Source organism: Rattus norvegicus, chromosome 17 (genome assembly GCF_036323735.1).
Source record: "Rattus norvegicus strain BN/NHsdMcwi chromosome 17, GRCr8, whole genome shotgun sequence".
Classification (NCBI taxonomy): Eukaryota; Metazoa; Chordata; class Mammalia; order Rodentia; family Muridae; genus Rattus; species Rattus norvegicus.
The window spans coordinates 9,901,147-9,919,833 of NC_086035.1; the positions used below are offsets into that span (position 1 = coordinate 9,901,147).

Consider the following 18,687-nt stretch of genomic DNA (forward strand, 5'->3'; position numbering starts at 1 on the left):
TGCATCTGACCTTCTTCTCAGGCAGCCATCACTGCCCAGCAACCCTCACATCCCCAGCACATACCAAGGTGGCGTCCTCAGACACAGAGGCTGAGTAAAACTCCCTGACAAACTGAGGGTCCAGGTCTGGCTCATCGATCACTGAGATGGAAACAAAGACGGGCTGGGAGCACTGGGTGACTAGGGTGTTATTCAACAATCCTCCGGAGTCCTGTGGAGAGAGAAGGCCTTCAGCGAGCCAGTGCCACAACTCGAGCCCCACCCCCGCCCCGCCCCCAGCTCTGCCCACACCCCACTCACACAGGCCTTCAGCTCCAGCTGGTAGAAGGCGCTTTTGTTGTTGTAGCTGAGAGTGTCATTCAGCACAATGGAGCCGTTTACCAGGATGCGGAAGAGATCTTTGCTGTTGTCCGTGCTGGGGATGACCTGAGACAGAGGACACTTGAGTGAGGTCCCAGCAACACCACTGCTCCCCCCACTCTGAGAGACAAGGGTCAAATCCTGGCTCTACCGTTGGCCAGAAGTGCAAATATCCCCAAGCAGTGTAAGCTCTTGGAACCTCCATTTCTCCCCCTGGCTGGTACAAATGCTTCAGTGGGTTGAAACTAAGTTTTCACTTGGTTCAAAACAGTTAAACACACACACACACACACACACACACACACACACACACACACACACACACTCATGCCTCAGTTGGGCACGAACCAGGTCCTCTCTGAGCCTTGAGTTCTCCTGGGAGCTATGAGTGTTTTAGCTTATGGGAGGTGTTAACAGTGCTGGTGAAGGGGGTGGGAGCAAGGATTAGATCCTCCTTCAGTAACCGGGCAAAGTGAGACTTCCGTGTGTTGGCCTGGAGGTGGTGGGTGGTAGTTGGGGCGGGGCCGGGGCGGGGCGGGGCCGGGGGCGGGCCGGGCCGGGGGCGGGGCGGGGGCGGTGTGAAAGGCTGGGGAATCAGGGTTGTGATTGTCTGTGAAGATGCTGCCCCCTGGTGGACCTAAGACACAGTGAAGCCGGTTCCCACGGCAGGGACGCCTCACACTCACCTTCTCTATGAAATACTCCACTAAACCGGATGACCCCGTGTCCTTGTCCTCAGCCAGCACAGAGAACACCACGGAGCCGACTGGAAGGGTCTGTAAGAAAGGACTAATCACCTGTGTGTTCTTCCCACCCCAACCTTTGGCTGGGCCTTCAGGGGAAGCACCAGATGCTTAAGATGGGGGCTCCCAGCAGGACACCCCACCCGTCCACCCCAGTGAACCAGCTCTGGAAACTCCTTTCCCCACACAACTTACTCCCCGAGATGTACAGTCAAGACCACAAGTGTGAGGGCATTCTGGAGCCCAGCCTGGCTATGCCTCTCCACTGCTCAGATATTCCTGAAGTCTCCCTGTAGCCCTATAGCCCACAGTTGGACTTCCTCACTTTAGGCTTCTGAAAGTTTCCTGTTCTGTCCAGAACATGGTCCAAACAGTTTCGATGACCTTCAGAAGTCAGGCTACTGCCTGTCTCTACCCTCCTCACGCTCTAGCCTCTGAGGCCAGCCTCTTCACTGCCGGAGGACCATCCCTTCCCTGGAGATCCCCTAGCAGGCTCCTTGCTATTCAGATCTCACCTACTCCGAGAAGGCAGAAGCAGCCCATCCACAGGGACTCTCTTCCTCTCTTCCCTATCTTGTCATCTTCACATCTCTGAGGAATCCCTCACAGCATCTTTTTCTGGCTACCACTTGTGCTGCAGACTGTGAGACCTGGAGTTTCATACCCAAGGGAATCTTGCCCACCAGATGGTATGAGGAACCAGGACAATGCCCAAAACATGGGTGCTGGGTGGGGCCTGTCAGGTGGATTTTACACCTGGACCCACTTCAAAGGTGTTCACAAGCATAAGGTCTGGAGATTTGGGGACAATGTTTCTCTATTTGTTACACAGCACTGAAGAACCTCTTCCTACACAGTTAAAGCAGAGGTGCCATCCAGCTGAGGAAAGGGCCATGGCCCAAACCAGCCACTCCAGACCTCTAGGCAGGACGCACAGGCCAAAGGGACTAAATGGAAGTGAGGCCTGTGTGGCTGAAACCACAGAGAAGCGGCCAGTCTTTCTGTTGAAGATGTAGAGACAGTGAGGCAGCTCAGAACCAGCACCCCTGGGCTCCGCACCTCAGGACAGAGGCAGCAAGTAACACAGAGATGACAGTGACCAAGAGATGGCAGTGACACAGAGAGATGTCAGTGTCACAGAGACGGTGGAAACACAGAGATGGCAGTGACACAGAGATGGCAGTGACGAGAGATGACAGGTACAGGGTAGCCTTGTCATCACTGACTCTGTCTAAATCAGCGTACCTCCCTCCTCTCTTCAGAAACACGAGCTAATCACCTTTCTCTGGGTACACTTCCTACAACTGCTAGGTTTCTAATCTGAGGCGCTTGCCTGTAAAAGTGGCCCTGTCATTAGGACCCTGCCCCTCCCAGACCAAGGCTTCCTGGTCACGCTCTGCTGAGTGGTGCTCTTAGATCCCCTCCCCATCCCCTGCTCCCACAAAGACCTGGGCATACCTCCTTGATGCTGGTGGAGAATTCAGTGTTCAGGAAAACAGGTGCATTATCATTTCTGTCCTCCACAATCACCTGCATCTCCTTCGTCACCTGCAGATGAAAAAGCCCAGGTGAGGCCAGAAAATGTGACTTAAGATGCCAGAAGAGCTTCAGGGACACTACACAAAATGCTGGTACCTTTCTTCTAGATGTATGCACCTTCCCCTTCCTCCATTCTCCCTCTCCATCCTTCATGGATATGCATAAATGTACACCTGTGTGTGTGTGTGTGTGTGTCTGTCTGTCTGTCTGTCTCTGTCTGTCTCTCTGTGTCTGTCTGTCTGTCTCTCTCTGTCTGTGTGTGTGTGTCTGTCTGTGTCTCTGTGTGTCTCTCTGTGTCTGTGTGTCTCTCTGTGTCTGTCTGTCTATCTCTCTGTGTGTCTGTCTGTCTCTCTCTGTGTGTCTGTGTGTGTGTGTGTGTGTGTGTTGCAAGCATTCAGTACTTAAAATTTAACGTGTGTTTACTTTATAACAGGGACACAGTTTAGCCCCCCTTTCCCCCCATAGCATAATCTGTGATCAACGTGAGTACCCAACGAAGGGGATCAACTAAAGAGCTCTGAGGGGTTCCCATGCAGTGAAACAGATGTTACAACAATGAACAGAGGTCCCTGTCCTGTGCACACGATGTTCTGTGCAACCTTGTGACTGCCAGCAGGAAGTCCTTCACCAGATGCAGCCCCTTGGCACTGACCCAGAACTGTGAGCCACAGTAAATCTGCCCTCCTATTACTTAGACAGAGCTTCACCTATCCTAGGCTGGCCTGAAACACACCGCTGGGGGAGCCCTCCTCAGTGAAAGAAAATTGCAGTGCATACGGAGACTTGGAAACAACATTAAGTCAGTCATGGAATTGATATAGTAACTCTGTGACACAGTTAAGACCACTTTGTTGCTCTTCTGAAGGACCAAGGGTTAGTTCCCAACACCCACATGGTGACTAATGACTGACATGGCTCCAGTTCCAGAGGACCCGGCACCCTCTTCTGGCCTCTGTAGGCATCAGTGCACAGGATGCATGGGCATACATGCAGGCCAAGCATTCACACACATAAGATAAAAAATGAATCATGGGCTGGAGAGATGGCTCAATGGTTAAGAGCACTCTGCTCTTCCAGAGGTCCTGAGTTCAATTCCCAGCAACCACATGGTGGCTCACAACCATCTGTAATGGGATCCGATGCCCTCTTCTGGTGTGTCTGAGGATAGCTATAGTGTTCTTAATATACCTAAAATAAATAAATAAGTAAAAAGTGAATCGTTTTTAAAATTAGTATTTATATTAGTACAAACCAACACTGTAATTTTATAAACCAAATACTTAGTAGTTAAAAAATATCAGGCTCTTGGTCATATTGTATGACAAGGCAAACACATGACTTTGAAAATAATCAATGTGGAAGCACTATCAACTGGGGTACTCCCTGCTTGCCCAAAACAGACCCATAATCAGAAGCAGACACTTGGCACCCTGTTTGTCCCGCTCCTGATCACCGTCCCCTCTCTTCTTTCACTCACTTGGACGTTGTGACCGTCATTTACAGAGATGGTGATCCTGAAGGAAGGAAGTGTCTGTAACAGCAGGGAGAAGAAGCCCTGTTCAGTGTGGAATCCCAACCATGCTCCCAGAACTCTGACTCCAAGGGCCACCCCCTGCCTGTTTCCTCTCTCTAGGCTTTCTCCGCCCCACCATCCTTTACCTCAAAGTCCAAAGAGCTGACCAGCTTCACTTCCCCAGTGTTTGAAGTGACAGAGAAGTAGTTGGCATGTAGGCCACTAATTCCATAGGTCAGTTGATCACCATCGGGATCAGTAGCCACCAACCAGAAGACCACAGCACCTACAGACGAACAGGGCTGACCCAGGTCCATGGCCACCTCTTTTAGGGTGGTCTGATCCAGCTGCCCACAGGGCAGACATGCAGATGCGACGTGAGATCTGGGATTCTGATCCCCACCAACCACCACCCAGCCTCTCTTCCTGCCTCTGGGCACTGTGTTTCATTAAGACTAGAAATGGCTGTACAGGGTTCTGTGGAAGAAACACTCTTGGCTGGAAGGTGCACTGGCCATTTAATGGCTGCTTTTTAAATTTTATTTCTTTCTGTGGTTAAAGAAAAAAAAAAAGAACTGTGTTAAATGACCATGTCATGACAAGAGAGACCCTTTCTGACTAGGAAGACATGGAAGGCATGATTTTGATGCCTCAGGAAACACGGGAGGGAAGCTGGTGAGTGGGCGTCTCATCTGAGGGGTTCTGTCCTCAAGCTGATGAGCGAGTCCTGACTGAGGTCCTCTCTCCTACACAACCAATCAGAATCAACCAATCTCAAGTGGATTAGCAAGAAGATTGGGCATCCAGAGGGGCTGGTTCCGGGACACTCCTGAGATGCTGAAATCAGTGGGTACCCGGAACCCTCCTGGAAAGTGATGGAGCTTTTGTGTAGAACCCAAGCCTCTCTTCCCTGGTTTCAAATCCCCTCTAGATGACTGTTAACACTGAAGATGGTGGAAATAGTTGGTTTATGAAGTAAGGACAAGAATAAAAGTCACTACAACTCCCCTCCAGCAAGTATTTTCGCCCCTGGAAGCTGAACCTTCGATGTAAAACCGTACATGCACACATGATCATTCAGTGTGGATCATTCGCTGCTCCTCAGACATGGGCAGGGAGTAGGTGAGCATCTCAGGATAAACACTGGGCTCTGTCACAGCATAAGAACCAGTACTCACCCACTGGTAAGTCCTCCGGCAGGAGCACTAGTGTCATATTGCTCTCGAACACTGGTAATGAGTTGGCTGTCACTATAGGGAAACACAGCAGAGGAAGTTACACCCTGCACCCCTCACCACCCATTGATCCTTTGGATGTCTTCCCCTTACCACCAACCTTCAGCCCAGACCACCCAACTAAACCGAGACTCTTCTATAGTTCTCCCAGGGCCTACCCAGTGTGGGTCATTCCATCTGGGCATTTGCTAGTGAAGCCCAAGTCCCACAATGTCTTCCTGGGGGTCCCCAGTTTAATATTGCTCTTGTAGGGGAGGGAGGCTCTCACCAGACACCATGAAGGTAGGAAGCAGTACACAGAGCAGCCACAGCCAGGCCATCTTGAAGGGACCTAAAAGAAAAGGTGTTGGGGTTGGGGATTTGGCTCAGTGGTAGAGCACTTGCCTAGCAAGCACAAGGCCCTGGGTTCGGTTCCCAGCTCCAAAAAAAAAAAAAAAAAAAAAAAAAAAAAAAAGAAGAAGAAGAAAAGGTGTTTCCCAAAAGGCACTTGGGCACAGTCCTCCCTCCTGGCAAAGCCCACTTGCCTAGGTCTGGCCCCAAGCTAACAATGTCCTTTACTTGGTAGTTTTGTCAGGGTCTCCGCCACCCTCTGTCTATGTTCCACGGCAAAGTCAGAGGGTAGGAAGGATCTACACTGAACTCCAGAAGGCAGCACCCACTGAGCGAGCCCTGGGTGCTGTTCTAAGTACCTTGGGGGTGTGGCAGAGCAGTGCTGGGGCTGAGCCAGTGCTGTGCCTCAGGCCACACAGAAAACAGTGACAGGACTGGTTTTGAGAGCAGGTCTTTTGGCTCCAGCATTCACACCCTCAGCTGCCACTCGGCCACTCCACCTCCCCTGTCCCACTCACACACAACCAGGCTACACCATTCAGAATCAAGGGTTCAGAGGACCAGGTGAATGGGAAGAGAGGGAAATGGGGGGGGCAGGGGTGGGGAGGCAGGAAGGAGAGTGGGAGGGGGAGTGGGGGGATATGGGAGTGAGGGTGGGAGGATAAGGGGTGAGAGGGTAGAGGGGAGGCGGGGAAGGGGGAGAGAGAAACTGGGAAGCAGGCAGTTCATGGTCTCTGTCACACACTCAGAGGCTCACCCCTTCACATCTCTGCTCTAGAAGTGTCGTATCCAATTTGTTCCTCTCTAAAAGTATCACATCCAATTTGTTCCCCCTCCGTTCCACTCCACTGTGCCATATCAGCCACCTTCCCCGTGCCCCCATGCTTAATATCACTGGTCGCCTCAAGGACTCTTCTCCAACTCAAGCCCACTCCCTGCTCTCAGGAAATCTCATCATAACTCCTTGTCCCCTGCTTAAAGTCCTGGGACAGCTCCTAAACAGAGCTTCCCAAGATTGCCACCAGTGACCTCCTCAGTCGCTAACACTCCCACGTGTCACTCCAGTCTACCGTCCCTTTCCAGCAAGATCTCTGTCCCTCCTGCTCTCCTGGTTTACCTCCAGGGCCACTTCTTGTCCATGCACCTCAGTTTTCCAGAAGGAACAGACTCCTCCCCCACTCTTACTGAAGTGAGTGATACCACGCATCCCAAGCTGCCCAAGGCTAACGTGGGACACCTAGAGACTCAGCAGGGTGGTCTGTGCAGCCCAGAACCTGTGGACAACCCCTCTGGACCTGGCTTCCCTGTGAGGAAGGCACTCTGGCCTCTACACTGCAGTGCCAGTTCCCAGTGAGCATACAACAAAGGTTAATGATTGCTACCGTGAAAAGGAATTCCTCTCTTGCCCCTTCACTATGGGTATCCCCACTCCTGGTCCCTCTCGACCCCAATCCCTGCCAAGGCTGGCTCCCTTGCACCCAACATCCCTTCAACCAATCAAGTCTGGCCCCTACCCCTTTGTTGTTCAACAGCTCTGAGGCCCCAGAATAACCCTCCAGTTTTGATACAGATCAGATCCATCTTGCCTCAGTATGGCAGTTTGAGTGAGAATGGCCGCCATAGGCTCAAATACTTGAATGGGAGTGGAACTATTTGAAAGGATTAGAAGGATTGGGAGGTGTGGCCTTGTGGGAGGAAGTGTGTCTTTGGGAGTGGGCTTTGTGGTTTCAAAAGCCCAAGCCAGGCCCAGTGTCTTCTTCTGCTGACTTCAGATCAGAATGTAGAACTTCTTAGCTGCTTCTCCAGCAGCTCTATGTCTCCCTGTGTGTCCCCATGCTCCCCACCATGATGATAATGGACTAGACCTCTGAAACTGTAAGCCAACCCCAATTAAATTCTTCTTTATAAGATTCAGGGCAGTCATGGTGTCTCTTCATAGCTACAGAACACTGATGAAGACATTCAGTTTTCCCCAACCTGATAGAGGACACTGGGGTGTCAGGGGTTGGGGGAATGGTCATTTTAAATGTCTGCTGACATGTTCTGAGTGCCTGGTGCATGATGAGTGTCCCGACTTATGCCTTCAATAGATACTGGCTGCCACCTACCATCAACCATCTGCCAGACCTATTCCTGCCCTGGCAATACACAGTGAGCAGACAAGCAACAGACTGACCTTGCTCAGCCCAAACCATCCATCATGAAGAAACAGAACGTGTGTGTGTGTGTGTGTGTGTGTGTGTGTGTGTAGAACATAAGGAGAGGGGCTAGAGAGTTGGCTCAGCGGTTAAGAGCACTGACTGCTCTTCCAGAGGTCCTGAGTTCAAATCCCTGGCAACCAAATGGTGGCTCACAACCCTCTGTAATGGAATCTGGTGCCCTCTTCTGGTGTGTCTGAAGACAGTGACAGTGTACTCATATAAATAAAATAAATAAATCTTTTTTTTTTTTCCAGAGCTGAGGACCGAACCCAGGGCTTTATGCTTGCTAGGCAAGCGCTCTACCACTGAGCTAAATCCCCAACTCTCTTTTTTTTTTTTAAAGAACATAAGGACAGAAATTATTTTAGGCATCATGGCAGATAAGTACTTCCATTGTTTGACATTTCTCTCTGCAATCAATGCAAACTGTTCGTGTTTCCCTATCGCCCTAGCAGGCCTGGAACTTGACCTGTAGAGCAGGCTGGCTGTGAACTTGAAGCGATCCTCCTGCCTCTGCCTGGCTGAACCAGGCGTGCTAGTTGTGGCTTTTTATTTCCCGTGTTTTATGATGCTCTGTTTTGGGTGTGGCCAGCTGGAGAGTTAATGGAGCTAATTCCAGAGACAGTAAACAAAGCCTGCGGACAACGCCTCTCTTGGACAAAAGGACAATTCAGAGCCAGACGCCTACCACCCTTCAGTGTCTCTCACTCCAAATCCTGGGACAAATACTAAATGCGTGAATGATTACCACTGCTGCCCACAACACCCAGAGATTATCCGCACACCCAGTCCTGACCGGTTCTGCTCTGGCTTCTTGTCCACCTTTCTTCCCTTGAAAGCCCCGGGCCTTTGGCTTCTCCCTTCCCTTTTCTGACCCATCTGGGCTTCCTTAGGTGGCAGGCTCCTTCCTCTTGAAGCAGTGAACAGTCATCCTTGCTTCCAATGCTCCTAGTGTCTTTGTCACCATTTGGTCACCTCTTTACTGAGCCAGTAACATCCAGTGCTGCATAGTTTTATGTCAACTTGACACAGACTAAAGCCATCTGAGAGGAGGGAGCCTCAACTGAGAAAATGCTTCCGTTTAAGATCGGGCTGTGGGCAAGCCTGTAGGGCATTTTCTTAATTAGAAATTGATAGGGAAGGGCCCAACCCACTGTGGGTGGGGCCACTCCTGGGCTGGTGGCCCTGGGTTCTATAAGAAAGCAGGCTGAGTGAGGCACGGGGAGCAGGCCAGTAAGCAGCACCGCTCCAGGACCTCCTGCCCTTTTTGATTCCTGTCCTGACTTCCTTCAGTGATGAACAGTGATGAGGAAATGTCACAGCCCAATAATAAACCCTTTCCTGGGCTGGGGATTTAGCTCAGTGGTAGAGCGCTTGCCTAGCAAGCGCAAGGCCCTGGGTTCGGTCCCCAGCTCCGAAAAAATAAATAAATAAACAAACCCTTTCCTTCCCAATTTGATTTTGGTCATGATGTTTCATCACGGCAACCCTGACCGGGACACATCCCATTAAGGACAATGACGACATCGGACAGGAGTGGTGGCATCAGAGATGCCCTCTGTCAAGGCTCCAAGACTTCTTGTCTTTCGAGCCAGGAACTCAGGGCTGAAAGGAAGCCTGAGCTGCCCTTAAATGGGTTGTCGTCTATAGCGGGGAACCTCTGTGGAGCTCCTGTGGAGAAGAGGGGGGCTCCTGCTTGATAACCAACACGCAGTGGCCACAGGCCTGAGGAAACCATATTGAACCTAAGCCTATGCGGGGAGATGCCTGTCCACGCAGAGCCCTGCCCTTTCCAGACAGGATGGTGGTGGATGGGGTTTTGTTGTTTGTGTGTATTTGTGTATTTGTCTCTAGCTCTGGATGTCTATGTAGACCAGGCTAGCCTCAAATTTAGATCTACTTTCCTTTGACCAAGTGCTGGAACTGAAGGTTGTTTTTCTGGGGGGGGGGGGGGGGGAAGACAGGGATTGTTTGTTTGTTTGTTTGTTTGTTTGTTTTGGTTGTTGCTGTTTTCACACAGGGGCTCTCTGTGTAGTTTTGGCTGTTCCAGAACTCTCTAGGTAGTCCAGGGTAGCCTCAAGCTCACAGAGATTTGTCTACATGCCAAATTCTGGGATTTAAAAGTGTGTGCCATGATGCCTAGCTGGCTCCTGTGTGCATGTGCGTGTCTGTGTGTGTGTGTGTGTGTGTGTGTGTGTGTGTGTGTGTGCGCGCACGTGTGCGTGTGTTTAATGTCTCACTATACTCCTAAGCTTTGGTCCCCCAGTCTTCCAAGCGCGTGTAGTAGTGCGTGGCCTTGCTATTGTCCTTTGGCAGTAGCCTTTGTGGCGATGTCTTTTTTTTTTTTTTTTTTTTTTTTTGGTTCTTTTTTTCGGAGCTGGGGACCGACCCAGGGCCTTGCGCTTCCTAGGCAAGCGCTCTACCACTGAGCTAAATCCCCAACCCCTGTGGCGATGTCTTACAGTCATGAATATCAAGAACTGGAAGGGGAGATCTCCAAGCAGGTGAAGATCTGAAGGGTGAGGGGGCCTCTGTGGGGAGCAGGAGAGCTTCGTGGGGTGGCCCTGCATTGGCTGCTACTCCTCTGCCCCCCTCTTAGAACCCCACCAGAATGGCAGTAGGAACGCTGGAAGCTAGTGACTTGTTGTCTTGGTGTCTGCCACCTCATCAAGCAGATGACACTTAAAACAGAGTAGGGGTGATGGGGGATACACCCCAGGAAGAAGACTTAAATCCCACCAAGGCTGAAAGTTCTATAATTCCCTGAAAGCAGCGGCATGGGGTGGGCCGAAAGAAGAGAAACTTCTGAGAGAAGCGACTGCACTTCTAGACTCCATTGCCCGAGCCATATGGGCAAGCACTGTCCCACCTTCTTTCTGCCCCAAGGAATGTGGGTCACTTCCAGAGAGTCTGGATCAGACACAGCTGAATCTGGGGACACCACAGAGGAGAAAGATCCATGGGATGGAGTGATGTGAAAGGCTGAACCCTTAACGGTGATGAAATGACACCCCCACCAATGACCAGAGACAGACAGCTGACAACATGGGGGAAGTGGAGGGGGGAGCTCCAGCCCAGTGACAGCTCCTCGCCTAGCTTGTGTGAGGAGCTGGGTTTCATCTCCAACATAGCAAACAAAATAATAATGTAAAAAAATGTAAATGACCCGCCTAAAGGGGAAAACTCTGAAATGTGTGAGGGAGGCTCTCCATAGGGTCACCCTGTCGTGTGGCCTCCAGGTGCTATCCACCGCCTGGGGGCCACCAACCAGAGTCATCGAGATGCAGCCATGGTAGGGAAGTGGACAAACTAAGCAGGACATTTAAACTCAAGCTGACCAACTCTGGAGAAACACAAAACACAAGAGACTTGTGTATCTGTTATAATCACAGATACCCCCAGAGCAGGACAAGAGGCTTCTACGAATGCCAACATTCAAGAGCAGAAATGTCTCAAAATGTGCGGGTGGCTGCCAGCAAACAGTAGGTACACACTAGAGACTGCCGTACATGCCTGCTCCCACAGAGATTCAGCGGTGCTGGGGCGGGGGACGTTGAACCCCTGTGGCTGCTAAGCTGTGAGATGCCCACTCCATCCACTACTCAATCCTAGCTGAAGCCCCAAATACCGTGAACAGAGCTGAGCAACTCTTGCTATACCTAATCTAAACTCCTACAGGAATATTAGTAACAGATGGCCGGTCAAGCCACCGTGCTCTGGGATGTATCTGATGCTCTGTGCAGCAGGCAGCGAGTGGCCAGGAGACTTTCTGCAAAATGCTGAAAATAACTGTTTTTCCAGCCTCGGATTCTGTCCATAACCACTAAAGCTATTGGTCACACAGTCTTAGACAGACCGAGCCTACATTGTTAGCTCTTAAGAGTCTTTCCTCAGGAAGCCAGTATAGGAAAAAGCCCAAGACACAAGACTGTATACTGGCACAGAAGGGAGGTAGAGGACCCTGAAGCCTAGGGGCTCCCACATCCCATGGGAGGTTTGCGTCTCTGGCAGAGTAAACGGATAGACTTGTGATAAAATAAGCAGAAAAACAGAGCGAACAACACCAGTGACAGCCAGTGGAAGTCAGTCCGGGGGCGACTCTCAGTGAGCTTGGGCTCTCCTCTCCCTGCCCTGCCCTGCCCTGTTCTGTGGGTGGTGTGCTGCGTACCCATATACCTATAGCTCTCAGGGGCTCCATGGACTTGAACCCCTCCCTTTTGTGCAAGAGCTTACACCTCACCTTGCCTCTGCGATCTCACTGGAGTCACAATGGAGCCTGCTCTTTCCCGAGACTCCATCCCCCATGCTCTGAGATTGAATGTAGAGAGAGGTCATAGGATACCAACCAGGGAGGGCAAGGCTTGCCACAAATGAAGCCAAGGTGTGCGTCTGGGGAAAGAGTTCAGGGTGGGGATGGTGGTGAGTGAATGAGACTGGGGTCTAGGGGGAGCTGGTGGGGGTGGGGGTGGCAAGGTGAGAATCAGGGGGGGAGCGGAGTGCTGATGTATATGCCACGTGTGTGCAGAAGGTCCTGGGGCTTCCTTGCCAGCTGGGCTGTCACATGAACACCTGACGTCTCCTTCTCGGGACTCTGGCTTTGAGCCTGACTCCTTTATCTCTTTCTTTTGATCGCCTTCCTTCTATTGGGTGTAAAGCAACAGCCACAGGCTGATCAATCGCTGATGCATGCACAATTCATCCAGTCATGTCACAAAGTTCACCTCAGCCCATCTCCAGGAAGGAAGTCTCTCTACCCAGTTCACCCCGGGGAGGGAGTTAATGATGCTGGGCAGTGCTGGGCTGACCCTTTGCACCTGTTATCAGTTGTTAGCAAAGAAGCTTGGAAGGAACCCACCACAGCCGATAGCAGGACACCAATCCGAAGGCAGGCAGCTGGGTATGCCTGTAATCCCAGCTATTTGGGAAGGGAGGGAGGAAGGCTGAGAGTTCAAAGCTAGCCTGAGAACTTGGAAAGATTGTATCTCAAGAAAAAAAAATGTTTTTTGAGATGGGGTTTCTCTGTGTAGTCCTGACTGTCCTGGAACTCACTCTATGAACCAGCCTGACCTTGAACTCAGAGACCAAGCCACCTGCCTCTGGCTCCTGAGTGAGGGATGGTATTAAAGATGTGTACCACCAGTACCCAACTGAAAGTAAACCTTTAAAGGCTTAGAGATATGTGTCAGTGCTAGAACACTGGCCCGATGTATTCAGGGCCCTGGGTTCCATACTCATCGATGGACAAACCTTGTTCTCCCTTTTCAGGGCCTTCTCTCTTCCTCCTTCCCTTCCTTGTTCTTCCTTCCCCTCTTCTCCCTCCCCCTCTTCTTCCTCTCCCTCCCTCTCTCCCTTTCTTTCTCTCTCCCTCCCTCTCTCCCTTTCTTTCTCTTTCTCTCTCTCTCTCTCTCTCTCTCTCTCTGTCTCTCTCTCTCAGACATACACACACATACCACATACACACACAAACACACACAAAACACATACACACACACACATACACACACACACAGGCTCACATACTTGCTCACACATCCATACACAAACACACACACACACACTCACATGCACACACTGACACACACATACACACACACACTCACATGCACATACTGACACACACTGACACACACATACACACACAGACACACACACACACACACACACACACACACACACACTCATATACACATTTCTCTCTCCCAGGTTACTCAGAACCCCTAGAAAGGTGCAGCTGAGGACAAAGAAACCAAACTGGGACCTTTGTTCCCCATGGCCCCTTGCAGGCTCCACTCAAGCCCCCTTCTCTGTTTCCTCCTACTTTCCCTCCTGTCCTCATGGTGTAACTCAGGTGATAGTGCCCCACACCTGAAAGCTCACGCGCCATCCCTGTTGAGTCACTCCTGGAGAGATGGCTTAGATACTCTGTTTTGCCTATGGGGATTCTCAAGTCTCCAGGAAGCTAGGTTTCCTGTCCAGCAGTCACAGAGTCATGTCTGACTCACTCCTAGAACTCCTTTGGATTCTCCTTCCTATACTGGATGAGTTGACCCTAAGTTTCTCAGCCTTGTCCCCTTTGTCACAGTGACTTTTCACAAGCATACTCACTAACAATAATAAGGCCAAAGTTCTGCACTTGACAGCAGCATCTCCCAGACTCCATCACTTAAGAAAAATGTGTTGTGAGATTGGAAGCACCTGGTGACCTGCCTCACCTCGATGGCACAGGCACTCCCAAGACCTGACCTGTGCAAAGGCTCAGACCAGCTGTTGGACACACTTCCCACCTTTGGCAAGCCAAATCCTTAGGGGACCTGGGTCTCACCTTCCAAGAGTGGTTCCCTTTCCCTCTTGCCGTATCCTGTCCACAGTCCGCACCCACACACACACACACACACACACACACACACACACACACACACTGCATCATCTTTCCCCTTGATTTGCATGTGTCTCTTCTGCGCCAAAGGCCCTCTTGTGTCCCTTGCCCTTGTGCAAATTCTCTCTGTCCTTCAAGGCTCAGGTCACAGCTAGAGTCTCTGAGCTCCAGTCAGGGGTCATATGCTACAGGACATACAGGAGAAGAGAGGGGATGTGCCCAGGTACTGGAGCTGGGGAAACTTCCCCCAGGTGCCCTTTCCTCCTCGGAGGGACCAAAAGTCAAACGTAGGCTCACGTGAGACACCACTGATGCCAGCCCCCGTCCACTTTGCGCCTGATATAGTTTGTATCTTTAAGAGATCGGAAGCTGGGCCTGGAGTGCCACCAGTATCCTATTACTCAGGAGAGAGGAGGCTCTCTAGTTCTAGACTAGCCTCAGCTGTATGGAGAGACCTGTAAAAGGAGAGAGAAGCAGGGAGGGAGGAAGAAGAAGATGGGGAAGATGAAGAAGAGGAGAGGAAGAAAGAACAGATCTAGACCCTAGAAATCCAAGGTGCTTGCTCCCAAGCTCCTGCCGCCTTATTTGAGGCTGGGCAGGAGGCTCTCTACTGAAGCAGGCTAGCTGTGCCGGGCAAGCCATGGAATGAGGAGATGTTCTGGTGTGTTCCATCAGTGTGTTCAATTATTTAGTGTCCCCTAAAAGCAAAAATACTCAGCTACTCATGCTATAACGTGTCTGAGGAAAAGTCGGGAACACCAGGGGCTCCAGATCACTCGATGGACCCCCAGGCTCCCAGACCCAGGCCATCCACAGCAAGGGGGCTCCTCCCTCTTATCTCAGAGGACACGCTGGCCGCAGCTCACAAGACTCCAGGAAACCAAAGGCTCTACAGTTCAGTCCACTGGATGTGAGGATCCCAGACCTCTTGGAAGGCCACAGAGGAAGGGAGCCCTCCTCCACTAATGACCCAGCTACAGGCTTCCTCACCCCACAGCCACCCCGCCCTGCCGCAGCCTCAGAAGTTCCCTGAGCCCTTCCTTTCACTTCTGCTTTCTTTTACTCCTTCGCACAGCTGATCTCTGGGAGCAGCTATCCTACCGTTACTGTTCATCAACCTTTTCGGACGGCCAACCACAAAGGGTTAAACACCAGCAGCGGGCAAGGCTGGACCCAGGTACCACTCTGCTGACCCTACAGGGGTCTCTTCTGATCCCACCAGCCCAGCCAAGTGATGCAGCTGCAAAGATAGGGACCCAGGGACCTTTAAGTGTCCATGCCCCAGGTATACTAGGCTTCTTATAGCCAGAGATGGTGCCCGCCCTCTTGGCTGCTTCTTCTGAGGGGACAGATATGGATCAGGCCCCAGGTTTGGATTTCAGCATTTCACATACAAGCCTGCCCTACCCTCAGCTACAGTTTTCCTCTGAGGAGTAAGGTGAGGGCAGGCTACGTCCTGTGCCGATCAGGAGATCGGCATTATGCTCTGAAATGCTGCCTGGGAGCAACCAGCAAGTAAGTCCTGTCTAAAGACGAGCTGGCCCAGCTGAGTCTTTACCCTGTGACCAGGATGAGGATTAAGTTAGGGTTGGGACCAGCATAGTTAGTCCTCCCTGAGGTGACCTAGCATTTGATCTCTGAGTCTGTGAGGGACAGCCTCCAACCCCTGCCATGTCTACTTCACAAGCCCTCCCCAGGTTACTAGTATCATGCCACCCCACCGATGCAGAGACCAAGGACCAAAAGCAGTCAGCAGCTCACTCAGAGTCTGCAAGGAGCTGAATGAAGATCTGAGCCAGGCGGAGTGGAGCCAGCCTTTCCCCCTCGGGCCCATGGCCAGATTCAGCCATCTTCCTCATCTTCCCCTTTCAGATAACAGATGAGGTTGTCGATTAGTTTCCTAGGGGAACCCTTCTCCTCAGGCTAGAAATACCCCAGGGACAGCAGGAGGTGGTCACTGCCTGGAGAGGAAGGAGGTCTTAGCCCTGCATTCCAGAAGAAACAGGCTTCACTGGTGGCCTCACCAACTCAAGCCTGGCTCTGCCCATCCCAGTGGCTAATGACACAGCTAGCTCTTCCCCCTGGTGTCCCCGCCACGCTCCAGATGCCAAGTCGGAAAGACCTCAAAGTTTGCCTCAATCCCAAGGACCCCGGCTTACCCCTGGGCTAAGAGCCCCCGAAGCAGCTGAGCTGGACAACCCCTGGAAGGGGCCCAGAGGTGGTGATGTGCACCCAGTCACAGGTGAGCACTGTCTGGGCCCGGCAGAACACAGCTGCAGACTTTGGCACCATCTCCACCTCCCCGGAGCAATCATTAACCATACAGAGACCACACCTCCTCAGAAGGCACTGGCTGCAGCTAGGGCGGGCAAGGCCCTAGGGCTGAGGTACTAGAGGAGTAGGCAGTCCCACTGCCAGAGAAGGGGCAGATGTCCAGCCCAGGGTTCTGCTGCAAACTGGAGATGGTGACAGTCAGGGGACATGTCAGGGCCATCTCTCCTCTCCTGGTTCATCTTCTGGAGAGGGGACCTGTGGAGAAAGTGGGGTGGGGAGATCTGTTGGGGTGAGGAGACTTGACAGTTATCAAGCACTGAGCCTTCAAGCCAAGGCCTGAGGCTGGTGTGAAAGGGCACCCTGAAGCCTTTTCAGCCCCATATCTGTCCCCTCCAAGCAGGACATCAAAGGTCAGGGTCAATGCAGGGCATAGTGGCACATGCCCTTAATCCCAGCCCTCAGAAGACTGAGGCAAGTGGATCCCTATGAGTTCCAGGACCAGCTGGTCTATAGAACAAGTTTTAGACCAGACACAGCGAGATGTTATCTCTCAGAAACAAAGGTGAGCTGGGGAAGTGGCGCCTTCGATCCCGGGATTTGGGAAGCAGATGCCCATAGATCTCAGAGTTTGAGGCCAGCGAGTTCCAGGGCAACCAGAGTTATGCAGAGAAACAAACCAAAAATAAAAACCAACAAAATCAAAATCAAAATCAAAGGGCAGGTTCACACACTGCCCCAGGGTCTCCTCACACTCATAAGGGCAGGGTCACACACTCCCAGTGGTTGCCTCCCATGGGGGAACAATTCCCAAGTTCATTTCATCCAACCGCATAGCACAGCCGTGTGCCTCTTCCTACCTGAGTGGCCTGAGGAAGCTGCTGCTCCCTCTTGATACTGAGGCATCCCTTTGAGGTTTTGGTGTGCTGACACAAGTTCTCAGGGAGCACCAAATCCACCAAAAGAACTCATGGTTCTTCAAGGTCCTGGCGAAGACTGGCCTCAAGTCGCTGGGGGAGGGGCTAGAATCCGTATTTATTGAGCACCTAGTGTAGGCATAAATTTTTCTCAACCTGCTTTAATAAGGGTTCAACCTCCCCTCGAGCCCGCCACCCTCCAGGGGTAGTAGAAAAGAAAGGTTATTAGGATACTAGGGAAGTGGACCTGTTTAGAGACAGTTCTTTGGGAATCTTCTAATCTCCTTAGTTCAATCCACAAGCAAACACCAAACACGAATCAACACCAGCAGCCCAGTCTTCTCAGCAGACACCGCACGGGAATCAGAAGAAACCTTGAGTCTCGCCAACTGGCCGGAGTGAGTACACAATGTAATGCCAACCAATACATGGAGGTCGACAGCGAAGACTAGTGAGTGAGGTGGAGTGAATGGAACCAATCAACGCTGGGGCTCCCACTGTCTGTGGGGTCATATTTAAAATCTTTCTAAACACCACACGTCCTTTCACGTGTCCGCTTTAGCAGAGCATCCTTTTGCCTGTGTGCCCCAGCAAAACATCACCTGAGATCACCGACTTTCCAAAGAAACCGGAAGTTTCCACTTCAACCTACTGTGTGCTTTACATTGTGTCTCATGGATGCTGGATACCACCAGAATTAAGGACTATGCTTGTGGGGTCAATCCCCCCACCAGGAACGGAGCTTAAATTCATGTTTGTTTCTCAGTCACTGGCTGAGAGGAGCCCACTCTCAGACAGAAAAGGGTGCCCTGTTCCTCCCCATTACTTCCCCTGGGGGTATTCTCTATGCTCTCCCTGCCCACAAAGCATTCCCCGACCCTGACCCCCATCATGGGTACCAGTGTCCAAATAGCCTAGGAGCCCTTACCCAGGGAACGGTCCTCTAGTTTCTTCTAGGAAACCCAGAAACGCGGCTCCTCCACTCCATGCTGGACATGTGGCTGAGGCCTAGCCTGTCAGAGTTAGAGTCACAGAAAATGGACAGGTTTGGTTGTAAGAATGAGAAGCCAGGGGGGATGTTTGCCCGGATACCGGGAAAGGGAATAACACTCGAAATGTATATAAGAAATACTCAAGTTAATAAAAAAAAAAAAAAAAAAAAAAAAAGAATGAGAAGCCAGCCATGTTGGCCCGTGCTTATA

General features: G+C 51.4%; 1 protein-coding gene across 3 annotated transcripts in view; it reads right to left on the reverse strand.

The window, feature by feature from the left end:
• Cdhr2 (cadherin-related family member 2) overlaps window positions 1-16,552 on the reverse strand; it is a 35,720-nt gene extending 19,168 nt beyond the window's left edge. Inside the window, exons 1-9 of one of the 3 annotated variants that reach the window (NM_001427596.1) lie at window positions 16,457-16,552; window positions 5,659-5,721; window positions 5,334-5,405; window positions 4,302-4,441; window positions 4,120-4,173; window positions 2,562-2,651; window positions 1,047-1,136; window positions 301-426; window positions 65-211 (exon numbers count right to left, since the gene is read on the reverse strand). In NM_001427596.1, coding sequence (NP_001414525.1) covers window positions 65-211; window positions 301-426; window positions 1,047-1,136; window positions 2,562-2,651; window positions 4,120-4,173; window positions 4,302-4,441; window positions 5,334-5,405; window positions 5,659-5,710 — 771 coding nt within the window. In that variant the 5' untranslated portion in view covers window positions 5,711-5,721; window positions 16,457-16,552. Of the gene's footprint in view, window positions 1-64; window positions 212-300; window positions 427-511; window positions 863-1,046; window positions 1,137-2,561; window positions 2,652-4,119; window positions 4,174-4,301; window positions 4,442-5,333; window positions 5,406-5,658; window positions 5,722-16,456 lie in introns of those variants that run through there. The other 2 variants (XM_039096513.2, XM_039096512.2) reach the window with 2 other exon arrangements.
• Between the last annotated feature and the right edge of the window lie 2,135 nt (window positions 16,553-18,687).